General features: G+C 35.8%; 1 protein-coding gene across 2 annotated transcripts in view; it reads right to left on the reverse strand.

The window, feature by feature from the left end:
* Positions 1-14,737, reverse strand: part of PPP3CA (protein phosphatase 3 catalytic subunit alpha) — a 216,037-nt gene that overhangs the window by 29,742 nt on the left and 171,558 nt on the right. For both annotated transcript variants that reach the window (XM_018558984.1, XM_018558983.1), the window contains exons 7-10: positions 10,655-10,732; positions 9,950-10,044; positions 7,042-7,167; positions 5,825-5,896 (exon numbers count right to left, since the gene is read on the reverse strand). In XM_018558984.1, the coding sequence (XP_018414486.1) occupies positions 5,825-5,896; positions 7,042-7,167; positions 9,950-10,044; positions 10,655-10,732 (371 nt within the window). The remainder of the gene's footprint in view (positions 1-5,824; positions 5,897-7,041; positions 7,168-9,949; positions 10,045-10,654; positions 10,733-14,737) is intronic.

The raw sequence follows: 14,737 nt of genomic DNA on the forward strand, positions 1-14,737 counted from the left end.
CCCCAGCCAGCTGCTCTGCCTGTTGGGGTAGCGCCGCAATTAGTAGCGTCGTCCCCTCTAGATAGTCAGCAGGATCCGGCACCTCCCCCCCGCCGAGGTGAGGGAGGGCACGGGATCCATACCCTCGGTAGGAGCACCGCCCCCTCTAGATCGTATGCAAAGGGGCGGTGCTTGGGTGCAGACCTTCCCCATCTGAGATAGTGGATGGGAAATGGCCCGAAGTGTTCCCAGCTGGGTGGAAGAGAGACAATGTCCCCACAGATGGATCGTGAAAGGCATCGGCCAGATTGTATATAACATGATTGCATTATAGCATGAAAACCTCAAATTGGCTACATATAATTAAATTCAAAATTCGCTTACATAACATGATTATACTATCAAGGGACGACATGGGGGTTTGCATAGTGGGAGCATGGAGGGGGGACAGTTGGAGGTTCTGAGAGAAGGAATTGCCCCTGAAAGTCCGAGGAATTTCACCAGTACAGGGTATACTATCTAACTTGTGCAGACTACTGGCCCGTCCTATCTGCCCACGTCAGATGCCATCAATGGGACGACATGGGGGTTTGCATAGTGGGAGCATGGAGGGGGGACAGTTATAATCTTACTACCATCTAATCTTATTTATTTTTCTGTACAAAAAATGGCCAAACTTGTGTTGTGTACCTTGAATATGAATTTCTCCACAATGGCTACAGATACCGTGATAAGTGCTTTTACTGCTTGCTCTGAATATTTAAATACTTGTGTGCATGATCTGCGTACAGATCACTTTAAGGAACTAGCTGAAATTGGCTACTGTATGTGCTTTGACTAAACTCGAATGGACGGGTACCAATTTGAATAACATACATAATCAGGTAACACCAAACCAAAACAGGTAAAACGTATATAAGCTTGTAGTTCTTGTAAACTTTACAACAATGGGCCATCGGGCTTTATAATGACCTAGACAAAGTTACCAAGCTCACGGTATTAGGCATCTCTTTGTATGCCTTGGTTACACAGTGAAGAGCAGCAGCTGGAAGCATAAACCCACACAATGATTATCTCTGCAAGTCCAAACCATGTAATACCTGTTTTCTGTGCATAAATAAGGTGATCTTCTTATGAAAATCCAGTGGCACACATATAATGACAAATTAAATTGGAAGGATGAGAAAGAAAATGGAAAATGTGAAACATCTACTAAAGTAAAAAGACTAAAATGTGTCTGTAAAATAAAACAAAGTATTAGGTAAACAAAGGGAAAAATGAGAAACTGAAAAAGTCACAGAACACACAAATGGTAAGTGGATTAGGTGATGCAAAGTGTTTTAATCCCGGTTAGCTGTATTTCCTGAACAAGTGAAAAGGTGCAAATATCACTATAAATATGTCTTCGGTCTCAATGAGTGCCATTCCATACCAAATACATGCTATTATGTGACCCACAGCAAAAATATGTGTATTAATACACATACTGCATTATTCACTCAAGCAAGCAATCCTTATGCAGAAACGCCTAAACCCAGTTACAAATGTGTAAGCTTAAGAACAAGTATTTTTTGTTTTGGAAAGCTATAGTTCTAATACAAATTTCATTACAAAATCAAAATAAAGAAGCCATGTTAAGGCATAAGAAGATACAATAAATACTATTAATCTTATTAAAGAATGAGTCCAACCAAAAAATATATTCTAGTCATATTATATGTGCGTGTGTGTATATATATATATATATATATATACACATACACACATACATACGAGAATATATTTGAGGAAGCAAAAAATATGAGAATATATTTTTAAAAAATTCATATTAGTGGTCCGCAGGATTTAAAATTATGAATTTAATGGTCCTTGAGGTCCGAAAGGTTGGCAACCGCTACCCTAGACCCCAAAAGTAAAAATGTCCCTAGTGCACATTTTTAGATCAACTGGACTAAAAATAAACTAATGACTGTAAGATGCATACCCTTAAGCATGCTAATAGTTTATGTATTTCAGAAGAAAACAACCTTTAAATGTTCTTAGTGCTTACTAACAGTCTACAATGCAGAGAAGCCACCCTTTTCACTTTGAAGCCTTCATTGTGCCCTCTGCAAGCTGTGACCATCTATAGCTACTGTATACACTGTAGATATTCATAGAGCACTGCAGGTCTTACTAACCTAAGTGTTAGAGCTCCAAAAAAACTTAATCACAGAATGGTCAAAGTTTGCCGCTAAAAAGCCCACGGGGCATATCTGCCAATGTGGCTGAAAGGTGTTACCACTGGAATGCTACTGAAAAAGGGATGAAATAACTGAAGTTTAACCACTGGGGTCCTTCTCCTTCCAATATTACAGGGTAAGCTTCATACTTACAATAGCTATATATACTACAATGTCTCAACCAAGATAAAAAGAAATATCAGTCTGACATTTTATTGTGTAACTAGTAATTATAATGTGATTTACATTTAAATATATAGAATGCTCTTATTTCTTTTTATTAACTGTGCCTCACTTAGCATCCTTTCCATAGTTGTATGACTAAAACCAGGGCTCAAAATTGGAAAAATTGGCAAAAGTGGAAATTCAGTCAGGCACGCGGTCACGGATCGCGTACCTGATTTTTTAGGGGCGGAGTTAAGGCCGAGGCAGGGTTGGGGTTAGGTGGGGCAACTGGTGGCGAGTAACTCTTAAGGCCTGGCTAGTAGTTTAGGACTTGAAATTTTGAGCCCTGACTAAAACAATGGTTTAAGAAAATAATCAAAAGACGGCATTATGCAATATACTGGAAAGTCTTTAACAACATAATTAGCAAAATGGAAATATGAAAAACAAAAATAGCTGTGGTAATTACTAGACAGTGATGATAACCCAAAGTGCATAAATATGTATGCAGTAAGCATTAAGCTGCATGTTCAAATTAATGTCATATGCTGAATAGTGTGGTAGTACTTTATTGAAATGCTTATTCCCTTTATATCACTTGGTATAGATACTAATAAAATAGTGACGGAATTACAGTTTCTTCTAGTTGCTGTCGTTTAGTAATTAACATAGTGAATTAACTACTACCAATATACTGCTGTAATGTAGTACATATATGAACTCTTCTCAAATTACGTTATATGAGTTTGTAACAGCAATAAAGGGCAATAAAAAGTGCTTTTAATGGAAAGTACAAGATTTACATTCTATATAGATGTGGAATTAAACAAAAGCTGCTGTTTAATTTTATTAGTATTTTTTATATGAAATTGTTTCCAATATCTATTATGTCTCTGTAACAAGGCTGGCTAATACTTGTAATTAATAAACAGGGAACTGGGTTGTAGCTTGCACAATAGTGCTGTTTGTGTGTTTACAGAGAAGCAAGATTATCTTTTGAAGAAATATCTCTTTATAAACAGTAGTACATAAGAGAAGGCCCAATATATATCTTAAATGAGCTATTGCGAGCAGTTCGATTTTCCTGGATTTGCATATAAAATTCTAAATCTGACAGGGGTTCTAGTCTTCCCCTACTCTACTAAAAAAAAAACATTTTCTTTATGCCTGTGTTGCTGTTGGAGAGTTCCCCACCCTTCCTGTTTGGTAAAATGTTGTTAGAAGGTCAGTAAGGTCGATTAACGCTGGTCATACACTGTGTGAATTTCATCTGTAAAATCAAAGGAGCTGGTTGGAATGCTGTATTTGCTGCCATCAATGTTTGATATAGGGACAGGTGCACACCACTGTTAGAATACAATAGCTCAGCTGAAGATTCATCCATCCACACTAGAATGTGATGTGTTTTTTTTGTTCAGCCCTCAGGTTGAATGAAGAAATATAACTGTATGGCCAGCTTTAATCTCTTGAATGGAACGTCAGATAAAACCTTGACAAGGGTAAACCTAATCTTTCTCCCCCCCCCAAAAAAAAGTTTTGTCTGAATATACACTTTAACTTGTAATGTGTCATATAACAGTTATAAGGCTTAGAAACACAAATATTACATATCATTTTAAAAATTATTTATCATAATATTTAAATATTCAGATATTACTGTACCTAATTTAATGTACCTAATAACATAAGATGGTTTAAAGAGAAACTATAATGGGTTTTGTTTGAAGATGACAACTTTTTTTTCTTTTAAATAATTTTTAATTATCTGTATCACATTTGTATTTAACAAACAAATATTTATTACACTGTGCTTGCATGCCTTTTGACAGGTGTTACAAACTAAGCATTAAGTATCAGACAGAGCAGGACCATTACTCTTTCAGATGTTGAGTATATAGCACATTAGCAATAGAATAAGGGGCTAAAACCTGAATAGGGGTCCACCTGCTGGCAGCAAGAAGTTAATATAAAATAATCATATGGAAACGTATTAGACTGATTTGAAATAAATTAACCGTTCCTTCTTTTTAAGAACTGAACATAATAAAAAAGGAAATGCATATAAAACTTTATAAAGTATTATGCTGTAGTTTAATAGTTTAATCTTTGAGAGATCTTTCTCTTGTATAGATGCACCATTACACATTGCAAGTGCAAGGCCTCTATTTTTGAAGCCTAAGATTGAGAATCAATTAGAACAGTAAAATTACAGCCACTATAAAAGTGGATGCAAGGATAAAAGCTGTAACATTTTCATAATTTTCTCTCATCTGTAAAATAGAATCTATAATGAGCGCAAAAGGCAATTCATCATTTGTGAAAAAGGCTGCTTTGCCCCACAAAATGCCTCCCATTAGTAAAAAAAAAAAAAAAAAAACATCAAACATAGCTAAGGGGTTTTCTCTTGTGGTCTGTCTGGGCTAGGGTATGCTGAATGTTTAACATATAGCCCCCACATAAGTAAGGGTTAAATTAGTTGACTATTTGCACACATCCCGTTGTCCGATTTGAGATAAGTTCTGATATATCAAATACTGGCCAGATGTTGGGTTTAACTCTAAAGTGTCACTATCATAGGTGGCAGTATTTGACACATAAAGCTAGCAGAGTATGCGTAGTGTATAGAAAGCACAGTATTAGAAAATAGGATTTGTGACTCTTCTTCCAGCTTTGCCCATACACATCTTAGGCAAATTTGTGTTTGCGTGATTTTAGTTTCTCATATAAAGCAAAATCAGTAAAGTTTTTCTACCGAAGCTTCAATGTATGGGAAATTCCCATACACACATAGGACCTTGGTATAGAGAGACACAGGCAAGTTACAGTCAAAAATAACACCCTGGACACTTTCAGTAGCCTACAGTTACCTCCCTAAGAGGGAGAGGTTTGCAAAAAACTTTCTCGCCCCCTTATGTTATATATAGTCTTACACTATAATACCATTCTAATTTATAAAGTACATCAAACAACTGTGGGGAGTATGGATGCACAACACCTGACTGTGACCAACTAGTTTCTAGTTTATCATGGATACCTACAGTATAGCAATATACCATATAAACTGCTTGGGGATAAAAAAATTGAGTCAAAAATACATTTTGCACATAAATAAATGATTTTATGGCAATATTTATTCTCATTTATTAGTAAGATCTTAATTATGTTAAACCAAATATGCAAATCTGTAAGTATAAAAGACATCTATGCTATCAGCTGTTGACAAAATGATCACATTCTAGCTCATAAATTACAACGCTACTTGAGTTGCATTCATCTATAAAGTCATGCATCACACCAAAGCAAGTGAGTTAAGTGAGTACTGTATGTTTTCTTTTCCACATGAACTCCTCTTACAAAGCATTCCAGCAAAAAAAAAGCAGCTATATTGGAATACACACTCATGACATTAATATATATTATGGAGCATAGGCAGGCTTCTAAAGTCTTTAAATTCTTACCATCAGTATCTTCATCTGATACCAGTTCATCATCAGAGCAGATGCTTAGTACATTTACCAGCATTTCTGTCACTGTGCAAAAAAAAAAAAACATATTGTTACTATGCAACTTTTGCATTGCTTTCATCAGCATTTTTTTTCAATTTAAATCTATAAAACAGAAATAATTTAGAAAGGAAACATATAAAATAGAATTCCCAGAAATGTAAAAAAACTGGACATTGATTATGGATTGGACAAAGACCACACATTGATCCATTATTATAATAGATAGCCAAAAAGAAAAGCATTGTTATAGCCAGTTTCAAGTGTTTGCAATTCTAACAGATGAGCATTAACATTTTTAACCACACTTAAGGTAATAGTTGCTATTATAATTATCGTTATTATTAACCATTATATTTGTTATTACTTTTACAAAAGAGTAAATATTTGTATATAAATATGGCTGCCGATCTCTGCATGTACTGAACAATTTGTAATAAAGCCAACTTTTGTTTATGCATTTTTTTCATGATATTATTGCTCAAATAATACACTAGCACAAATTCAGGATGTAACATATATGAAAACAGCAAAAGAACAGATAAAATCGGGGGAATGGTAGAAAAATAATCCATTATGCCACCTTTATGGAATTCCATTTCATATCTCTAAAAATAATAAATCAAAGCAACTGGACTTGCTGTATTTTTTTTTTTAAAGACTTTTTGCTGGCCATTCGATTAGCTTTCTCAATTCAGAATTGAATTGAGAAAGCTGGTTGGATGACCAGTGAACATTTTCAAGAAAAATACAGCAAGTCCAGTTGCTTTGATTTATTTTGTTACGTACATAACATGACCTGGATACACGAGAACCTTCACAGACCATTCAATTTCAGTTTCTTTGCACTGAAAATAATAGACTTTTGGCAAAATCTGTGTGGCAAAATGTTTTCTTACAATCTAAACTTTCTAAAACACATATAAATTACCTTTTTTTTGGCCTGAAACAATGGGAAAACTTGCAGAGAAATTGCACCATTTTTTCTGCTAAATAGTATGACAATTACAAAAATCAATCTTTGTCATGACAAACAGCTACATTCTCCAAATGCTTTGTCATCATGTTGGGTGCATTTTATTACTTATCAAGGTTGCAATTTCTTTAAGCATATATTTAGTACAAAATAGTACAAGTACAAGGGAACATCAAGAAACAGTATTTTTGCATACCTTTCTCTCCAACAAAAGGTAAGGACCAGGTAAAGACATCCATAAAATTTGGAAGCCAGTATGGATGAGGAGAGCAATTAAACTGTCTTATGTTCATGACGTTGTTCTCATACTTCAATACTGCAGCTAAAAGACAAAAAACACAAATAAACATCCTTCCGATATATTGGTCAAGCCCTCAAAACATTAAAAGTGAGTTTCAGGTCATCTTCTATAGCAAGACTGATGCAGAAAGGGGATGAATCAGTCTTCTGAGAGTGTGTGATGAATTACAGATAAAAGCAAACATGAAAATACTACACAGGCCTTAATAAAAAACTGCTACAGTTTAATGTATAGAATGTAATCTTCTCAACAATCAACAGTTAATAAGACCACAATTTAAACAAACTAATATTTACCTTGGTTCCACGGGATGCAGGTGATCTTGATTTTAGTGTTAAAATATACTGGCCCTAAATTTAGATTTACTTTTCTAGGGATATATTTTATAGATTTCCAAACTTTTTAATAGCTGTGGTTTCCTCTGTGTAGCATCACAGTAGAGGTAGCGTCCTACTTCATTCAACCACTTTGTACATAGCAACAAGATCCTTGACCTATTGTTTGCTGCATTAAGCAGAAGCCCAGGCATTGCAATGAAATGTTTCTTAAGCTGGCCACACACTTGTCAATTTCTATCGTTCAACCCGCAGGCTGAACGGAAGAAATTGACGCGATTCCACCATCAACACAAACAGCGTGTTAATTGAAGAATCGCCGCTGTTTGCACTGTATTCTGACAGGTGCTGCCGGCACCTGTCTGAATACCTGATCAGAGCGGGCGGCTCATTGGCTGCCGGCTCTGATCGCACAAAGATTTTCCAGCCGGCTCCTTTGATTAGCTGATCGAGGAATGCCGGCTAAAGGGGAGCCGACAGCCCCACACACTGTGCAAATTTTGGTACATTGAAAACCGGCCGAAATTCGGCCAGTGTATGGGCACCTTTAGACAGAGGATGGTTATATTTCAATACAAGATTTCATCAACAGGTGGCAATGCAGGGAAAGTCTGGAATTTTTTGACTTTTTTGAGAAAAATTAAACCTTTAGTTTACGGAGAGTCTTGCAAATCCTGTAAGTGCCTACCTCTTGTAGTACCAGAGCTCTCCGGAAAATAAACATGGTCAACAACTTACATTACATGAATCAACAGCATGCCAGAGTACCCCAAGAGCCCTGAGTGTTCTATTATGCCAGTCTAAAGCCCACCATCTCCTGCCTAATGCACCATATTTTTGCTCACTGACCAACATTAAGGCAAGAGAGGCAGCCGGCAGAATCTCAACTCTGGCTGCGGAAGTTAAGATTTGTATACCCTCCCTTATACCAATGGAAGCTGACCACCAGGCATCCACCTAACTCACATATTTAAGGGTATTGTACAGGTCAATGTTGGTGTTTTAACATACTGGAGGCGCCCTGGTTTGTCATTGTGAAAATTGAACAAGACAGAGACAACAAACAAATGTATAAAAGTCACTCAAATATACTGTACTTAATCAGGACTCCCTCCCTTGCATCAATGGAAGCTGACCACCAGGCATCCACCTAACTCACATATTTAAGGGTATTGTACAGGTCAATGTTGGTGTTTTAACATCTTATTGTAGGTGGTGGGGAGATTTAGAACTGCATAATACCATATAATTTATTTTTTGTAAATACTATTTATTATAAATAAGATATAAATAACTCTAAAAAAAATTAAATATGAAAACAATGAACAAAAAATTAGAATTCTACATATGACTTTTAGGACTTGCTTTACAAATTTATTTTTGCCGTATTCTCACATGTAGGTAGACATTACCAGTGCAGTAATGAATAATACCTATTTACCGGTTATTCCGGAACAGCAAAGGGAAATACCAAAACTATGTCAGCATAAAAGACCAATTACTCTACACAGTATATTTTCTAACCCTTCCTGTTTGGCTGCTCTGCTGTGTCAGCCTGGTAATGCAGGAATTTAAAAGAAATGTGAACAAGGAGGGGTCGTAAAAGAAAATTCTTCAAATGTCAACATGTCAGATCTGAGCCAAGACTGAAAGAAAGCTACCCTAAAGTGACACTAAATTCAGGAGTTAAATCTCCAAAAAGCCTTTAAGTACCTTAACTTTTAATGAAATTGTATCTTATTTGTGTATCACTCAGCTGTAGATCCGCAAATCATCTCTGAATTCATACTGACACTGTCCTTCCTTCTGGAGGCTGGCTACTTTTGTTCCCCAGGGTCCCTGTGTGTGTTGTAAAGTAGTCACTGCTCCAATCTTGGTCCTGTGATAGACTATAATCTAAATACAAATTAGTAAACTGAGCGTGAGATTGTAGTCCATCACAGGAGCGAGCTTGGAGTGGGAGTTAGCTTGGGGAGCAGACCAAGGGGAACAAAAGTAGCCACCCTCCAGATTTGGAGATCTACAGCCGAGTGATACACAAATAAGATACATTTTTGGTAATAGTTAAAGGTACTTGAATGCATTTTTTAAAAATTAACTCCTGAGTTTAGGGTCACTTTATTGCAGCCCATCTTAATGTGTATTAATGTGCATGTTTTAATGCACTACAACAGATCGTCTTATTGTGAATGTGCCCTTGAAATACATCTATGGATGAAACTTTAATTTTTTTTAGCTAGAGTAGGAAATGGTTCAAATTCATGTCAGTTTTTTGGGGTTTTTTTATGAATAAGAAGCCAGCACACCAGGAATTTCACTAACTCAAACTAGAGACCAGATTTGCACAAACACAGTTTAAAATAAAGTTATTATCACTGCAAGTACAGATGTGTAAAATATGTTTTCTTTGCATGTGCTCCTTGTTATGTACAAAGATTAAGAATCAGAAGAATAAAGACAACACTTACCTTTATTATTGTATACATCTAGATAATTTGGTGCTGAAAATATTGTTATAAGGGAGGGGAAGCCTGTTGTTTGGCTTTTTCTATACATACGATACCTGCGAAAGAGATGAGATTTGACTATATTTAATATATCCAACTAAGGGATCTGCCTTAAAAGTCTCTCTTAAAAATGTATAAAAATATTTGACTTTCAATATTTTACTTTTAAGAAACATTTGACTAATGTATATATTATAGCAATACTCCAGGAAACAGATAAATACACAAATGAAATACATATGCAAGAGCTGTTTTACCGGTCAAAGAATTTGTATTTCTATACATCAATTCCTGAGAATTACAAAGACCTGCCAGACAAAACAGCCAGGCTGGTGACCTAACTTTTCTCTTCTGAAGTTTATAAAGCTTGTTCATCTCCCTCGGCCTAAAACTTGTTCATCTCCCTCGGCCTTTGATTGGACAGTGACTGAGTAGCATTAGCCAATCTCACTGTCACTCTGTCAGTGAGATTGGCAGCACTCAACTGGGAACGTCTGAATCAATATATGATGTGGCAGCATACTAATCACTTTCACAGTGATCTGGTATAGGTAAACTGAACACACATCTATTTTACCCAAAAATGATTTACCCAGAAAAGAGAGAGAAAGAAACAAATGATAGCAAACTTGGTGACAAATGTCTGTAAGAAAACAAAAACCTTACCCAGCATCTTGGGCTTCATGAGCTCGAAGTATAGATAACAAGTTATTGTGCTGAAGGAATTCACAGACAGCTGGATAGCTTTTAAAAGAAAACAAAAGATAAGTTATTAGGAAGCAACATACTCATTTCTATAAATGCCATCTTAATTAACATTACCAGTTTTTGTTATTTAAAAAAAGTGAAATCAGTCCAACATTTAGGTGATCTCATTTAAACCAAGAAAGTGATTATTTGCCAAATACATTATATGCTGGTTTGTCACTTGCACTATTACCATCACTAAGAACAACCAATTTAGCCCCTTAGTGACACTGCTTCAGAAAATGTTTTTGTGCCTGGGGACCGGAGGATTTTGCCATTTTTGCTATGTGTTTGTTTAACTATAATTTCCATCTACCTTATTCATTACACATACACATATTATATAATGTTATTTAAAGGACAAATGGGCTTTAATTTGATGTGATATGCATCTATAAAGTCTTATTTTTTAAAATAAAAAAAAAAGCAAAACAAAATTGAATTTTTTTTTTTAACAGTTTTGGCGATAATCATGTTTACATACTTAGTGTAGCTAACAGAAAGTAATTCATAATACATGCTTTTATTTGTCCTGATTTATAGGGTATATCATATGTCTGGGATTTCAGTTTATTTTGGGAGTTATAGGTCACAAAATACAAGGAGAGAAATACAATTATACTGAGGAACAATTTTAGAATGTGATACGTTTGTCTCCTAACTTTAATAGCCTCCTCGCCACTATATTTTCTTATACTTTTTTTATTTAAAAAAAAATAATTTTTTTTTTAAACTAAGGGGGCAATAAAGGGTTATTTTTTTTATTTACAGGGGCTTTTGATACTAAGTATTCTGAGGAGATGCTGTATTCTCCTCAGACATATTTTGTATCACTTTGTAATACACTAAGCTGGCTTCCAGCTCTATAACAGTGAGCTGAAAGTGAGCTGAAAGCCGGCTCGGTGGCTGTCAAAGCACACTGTGCTGTGACCACATAAATTGTTGTTGAGGGTCTGCCTCGGACCCCATCAACAGCATTAACTCAATGGACCAGTGCTCATTGTACCACATGACGGAATTATTCGGTCTCCAGTTGATAAGTGGAAGTGAAAGACTGTGACGGTATAATCCCATCATTGGTCAGGAAGGGGTTAATGCAAAACCAGATTCAAATATTTTTATTATGTGATTACACCTGGTAAGGCACCCTGATACAAATTTAGACACATGTTTAAATGTAAATCCAGCCAAGTTTTTTTTTACTAAAAAATAGTGCAATTAAGATCAGTAAAAAATATTTAGTCAAAAGAAGAACAATCAGTCCCAGCAAGGCCTAATTACTTACACAATGACTCAATTTTGTCAGAAATTGCATTGCTTTACAGAAATAAATCTTTTCAATATAAAATTTATTTGCCTTAAGAACACAAAAAAAAGTCACAGCAGTGGAGCAAAATAAAAGCTATTGTAAATTTTCAAAGGTCTAGCCAGAATATTAGTAGCTTACATGGCAAACATATTAGCTTTAAATTGAATAGAGTGGGGAAGGTTTAAAACCTCTTTCACGTTTTATTGACATGCCCCAATGGAGAGATTAGTTACAGAGAAAGTCCCAACAAAGTGAGGGGACAATCACAAATCGGACAACTTTCACACCATTTTGGAACTGTCATCTACATTCCTGGTTCCATGATTGTGCTAAAACATTTGATTTCAACTCCTTTTTTTTGGTAACAATGGTCACCAGAACAAATGGGTGAATATTCTAAATTGGGGACATAGCATGCATAGGTGATGAGTTGTGCCTCTTAGGCCTTCTTCGCTGCTCTATGTAAATAGTTTATGGACCTTTATCCTTGAGGTATTTATATGGTGATGAGGTTTTATTGCCAGTATGTATATATGTATATTACATGGATGTGTATGTTTATATTTTGATGTCATTTTCTGTACAGTTTGTTTGTACCATGTTTATGTATTTTACTTTTGTATAAAAATGTTGTTCGATTCTTTTAATAAAAGATCAGCAATAAAAATCTGCAAAAAGCGCCACCCTTTCTCCACACAAGTATTAGAAACTCTTTACTGCAGTTTCACTTAAACGATTCCTTAGAAAGTATTGGAAATAATTTCAAGGAACCACTACAAAAAGGCGCAGTTCTTTAACGATTCTTATGTTGAACTCATTGTTGTCAAGTGCATACCTTCATATTATATAGCAGTTGGAAATTCCTTAATAGATTAACTTTGTATTTTTATCCCAATCAACTGAGAATAGAATTTTAAAATAACTTTGGTCTAATTAAGCAGAATATTTTTTTTTTATAAGAATCTGTTAATATTATTACATACAACCAATATAATTATTTTTTTGAATGGAATGGAAGCCTATTTTGCAGTCCTGAACCTAGCACCTTTTCTGTCTGTGAAAGTTGTCATTTATCCAGGCTATGGTATATCTGTAAAAAATAATCAAGGCAACTGGATTTGCTGCATTTTTCTTGAAGACATTTTGCTGGTCATGCAACTAGGTTTCTCAATTCAGAATGACTTATACAAAAATGATCTGGGAATAAATATGGTGAATGCTACTCAAATCAACATAATCTGTTAAACATAACCAGCAATTGGTGCAAGCAGGTGTTATTAACCCGTGCAGAGGTGTTAAAACAGCATTGATTTTGACCCAAACAATGAGTGTCTGGGCCAGTAAGGCCGATAACAAGATGGGTCTGAGCAGTGCCGCACAGTACTAATTTCGTAGGCTAGAAATTTTCGGCATTGTTTTGGTCAGCTGCATGTTTTTAGTTATGAAAACTAAATGTTCAGATGACTAAAATACAACCAAAACTAAAATGTTTTACTCGTATTTTCGTTTTAGTCGTATTTTAGTAACTCGAATTGTTTTATTTTTAGTTTAGTCGACAATCTCCAGTAGAGAAAATTGCAATGTATTATCGCCATAGTTTTAGTCCCATTTTTATTTTGTTTTCATCACTAAAAACAAGCAGCTGATGAAAACTATTACAAATAATTTTATTTGATGAAACTAACACTGCAAGAGCAAGACAGTAAGAAAGAGTGATCCTCAAATCATATTTAACTTTTTATCATGGCAACAGGTTTACATTAAGTTCTGTTTTCTGTTGTACAGCAGACACTACCAAGGGCTTGAATGCTGGACTGCTTTTCCTGTAAAGCATTCACGAGACACCTAAATACTGGGCCAATCTGATATACAAACACAGGGACATGCGGTCAGGGGAGGCAGGTGAGGCAAAGCCTCACCTGGAATTATAGAGGAAAAAGCGGTCAGCTTCAAGTCTGAAACTAACAGCTTTTTCTCCATTCAGATGGGCATCCAACAGGTTACAGAGCAGGGAAAGCCTCCGCTGTGTAAGCTGTCATGGATGAAGCGCTGCCTATTAATTACAGGCAGTGCTGCATCCGGCTTTTGACAGGTAGTTAGTGAGGGACAGGGATGCTCCTGCCTTCCTCCTTCACACTAGCTTGGGGACGAGTTGGGGCGGGGCTTTGTCTGGCGGGGCTTCGGTCGACGGTGGGCAGGGCTTCGGCCGGGGGGAATGCCTCACCCGGAATATTAGGTACCGCACGTCACTGTACAAACAGTATCCAACAGTACCTATTTTAACCATGGTTACTGAAGTTCATTAAACTTCATTTAGTTCAAGTTGAACTCTCTTGCATCAAAAGCAGATTAAAGTGTTGGCAGACAGCACCTTACAGAGAAATGTATAACAGCTTTCAGAACATAAAAGACATGTACTGAAGCTTTATAAATAAAGCCTAAAATGCAAATAATTCAAAAAAACTCTTTACAATGAACCTTTATATGTCATCAATGCCAAGTTCGTTAAATTCTTATCATGTAGTGTTAAAACAGCAGGTGACTTGGATAAGACAGAACTGAGCTACAAATGCCATTTTATTGGCCTTGTTGTAGCAGAACAGTCAGTTGATACTTATGTAACCTCACACACAACAGATTTGTAATTGCTTAGTAGACAAACTGATCTCCTTCAACAACAATGCAATTTCATT

This window comes from Nanorana parkeri, unplaced genomic scaffold (assembly GCF_000935625.1).
Source record: "Nanorana parkeri isolate BGI_ZX_2015 unplaced genomic scaffold, ASM93562v1 scaffold372, whole genome shotgun sequence".
NCBI lineage: Eukaryota > Metazoa > Chordata > Amphibia > Anura > Dicroglossidae > Nanorana > Nanorana parkeri.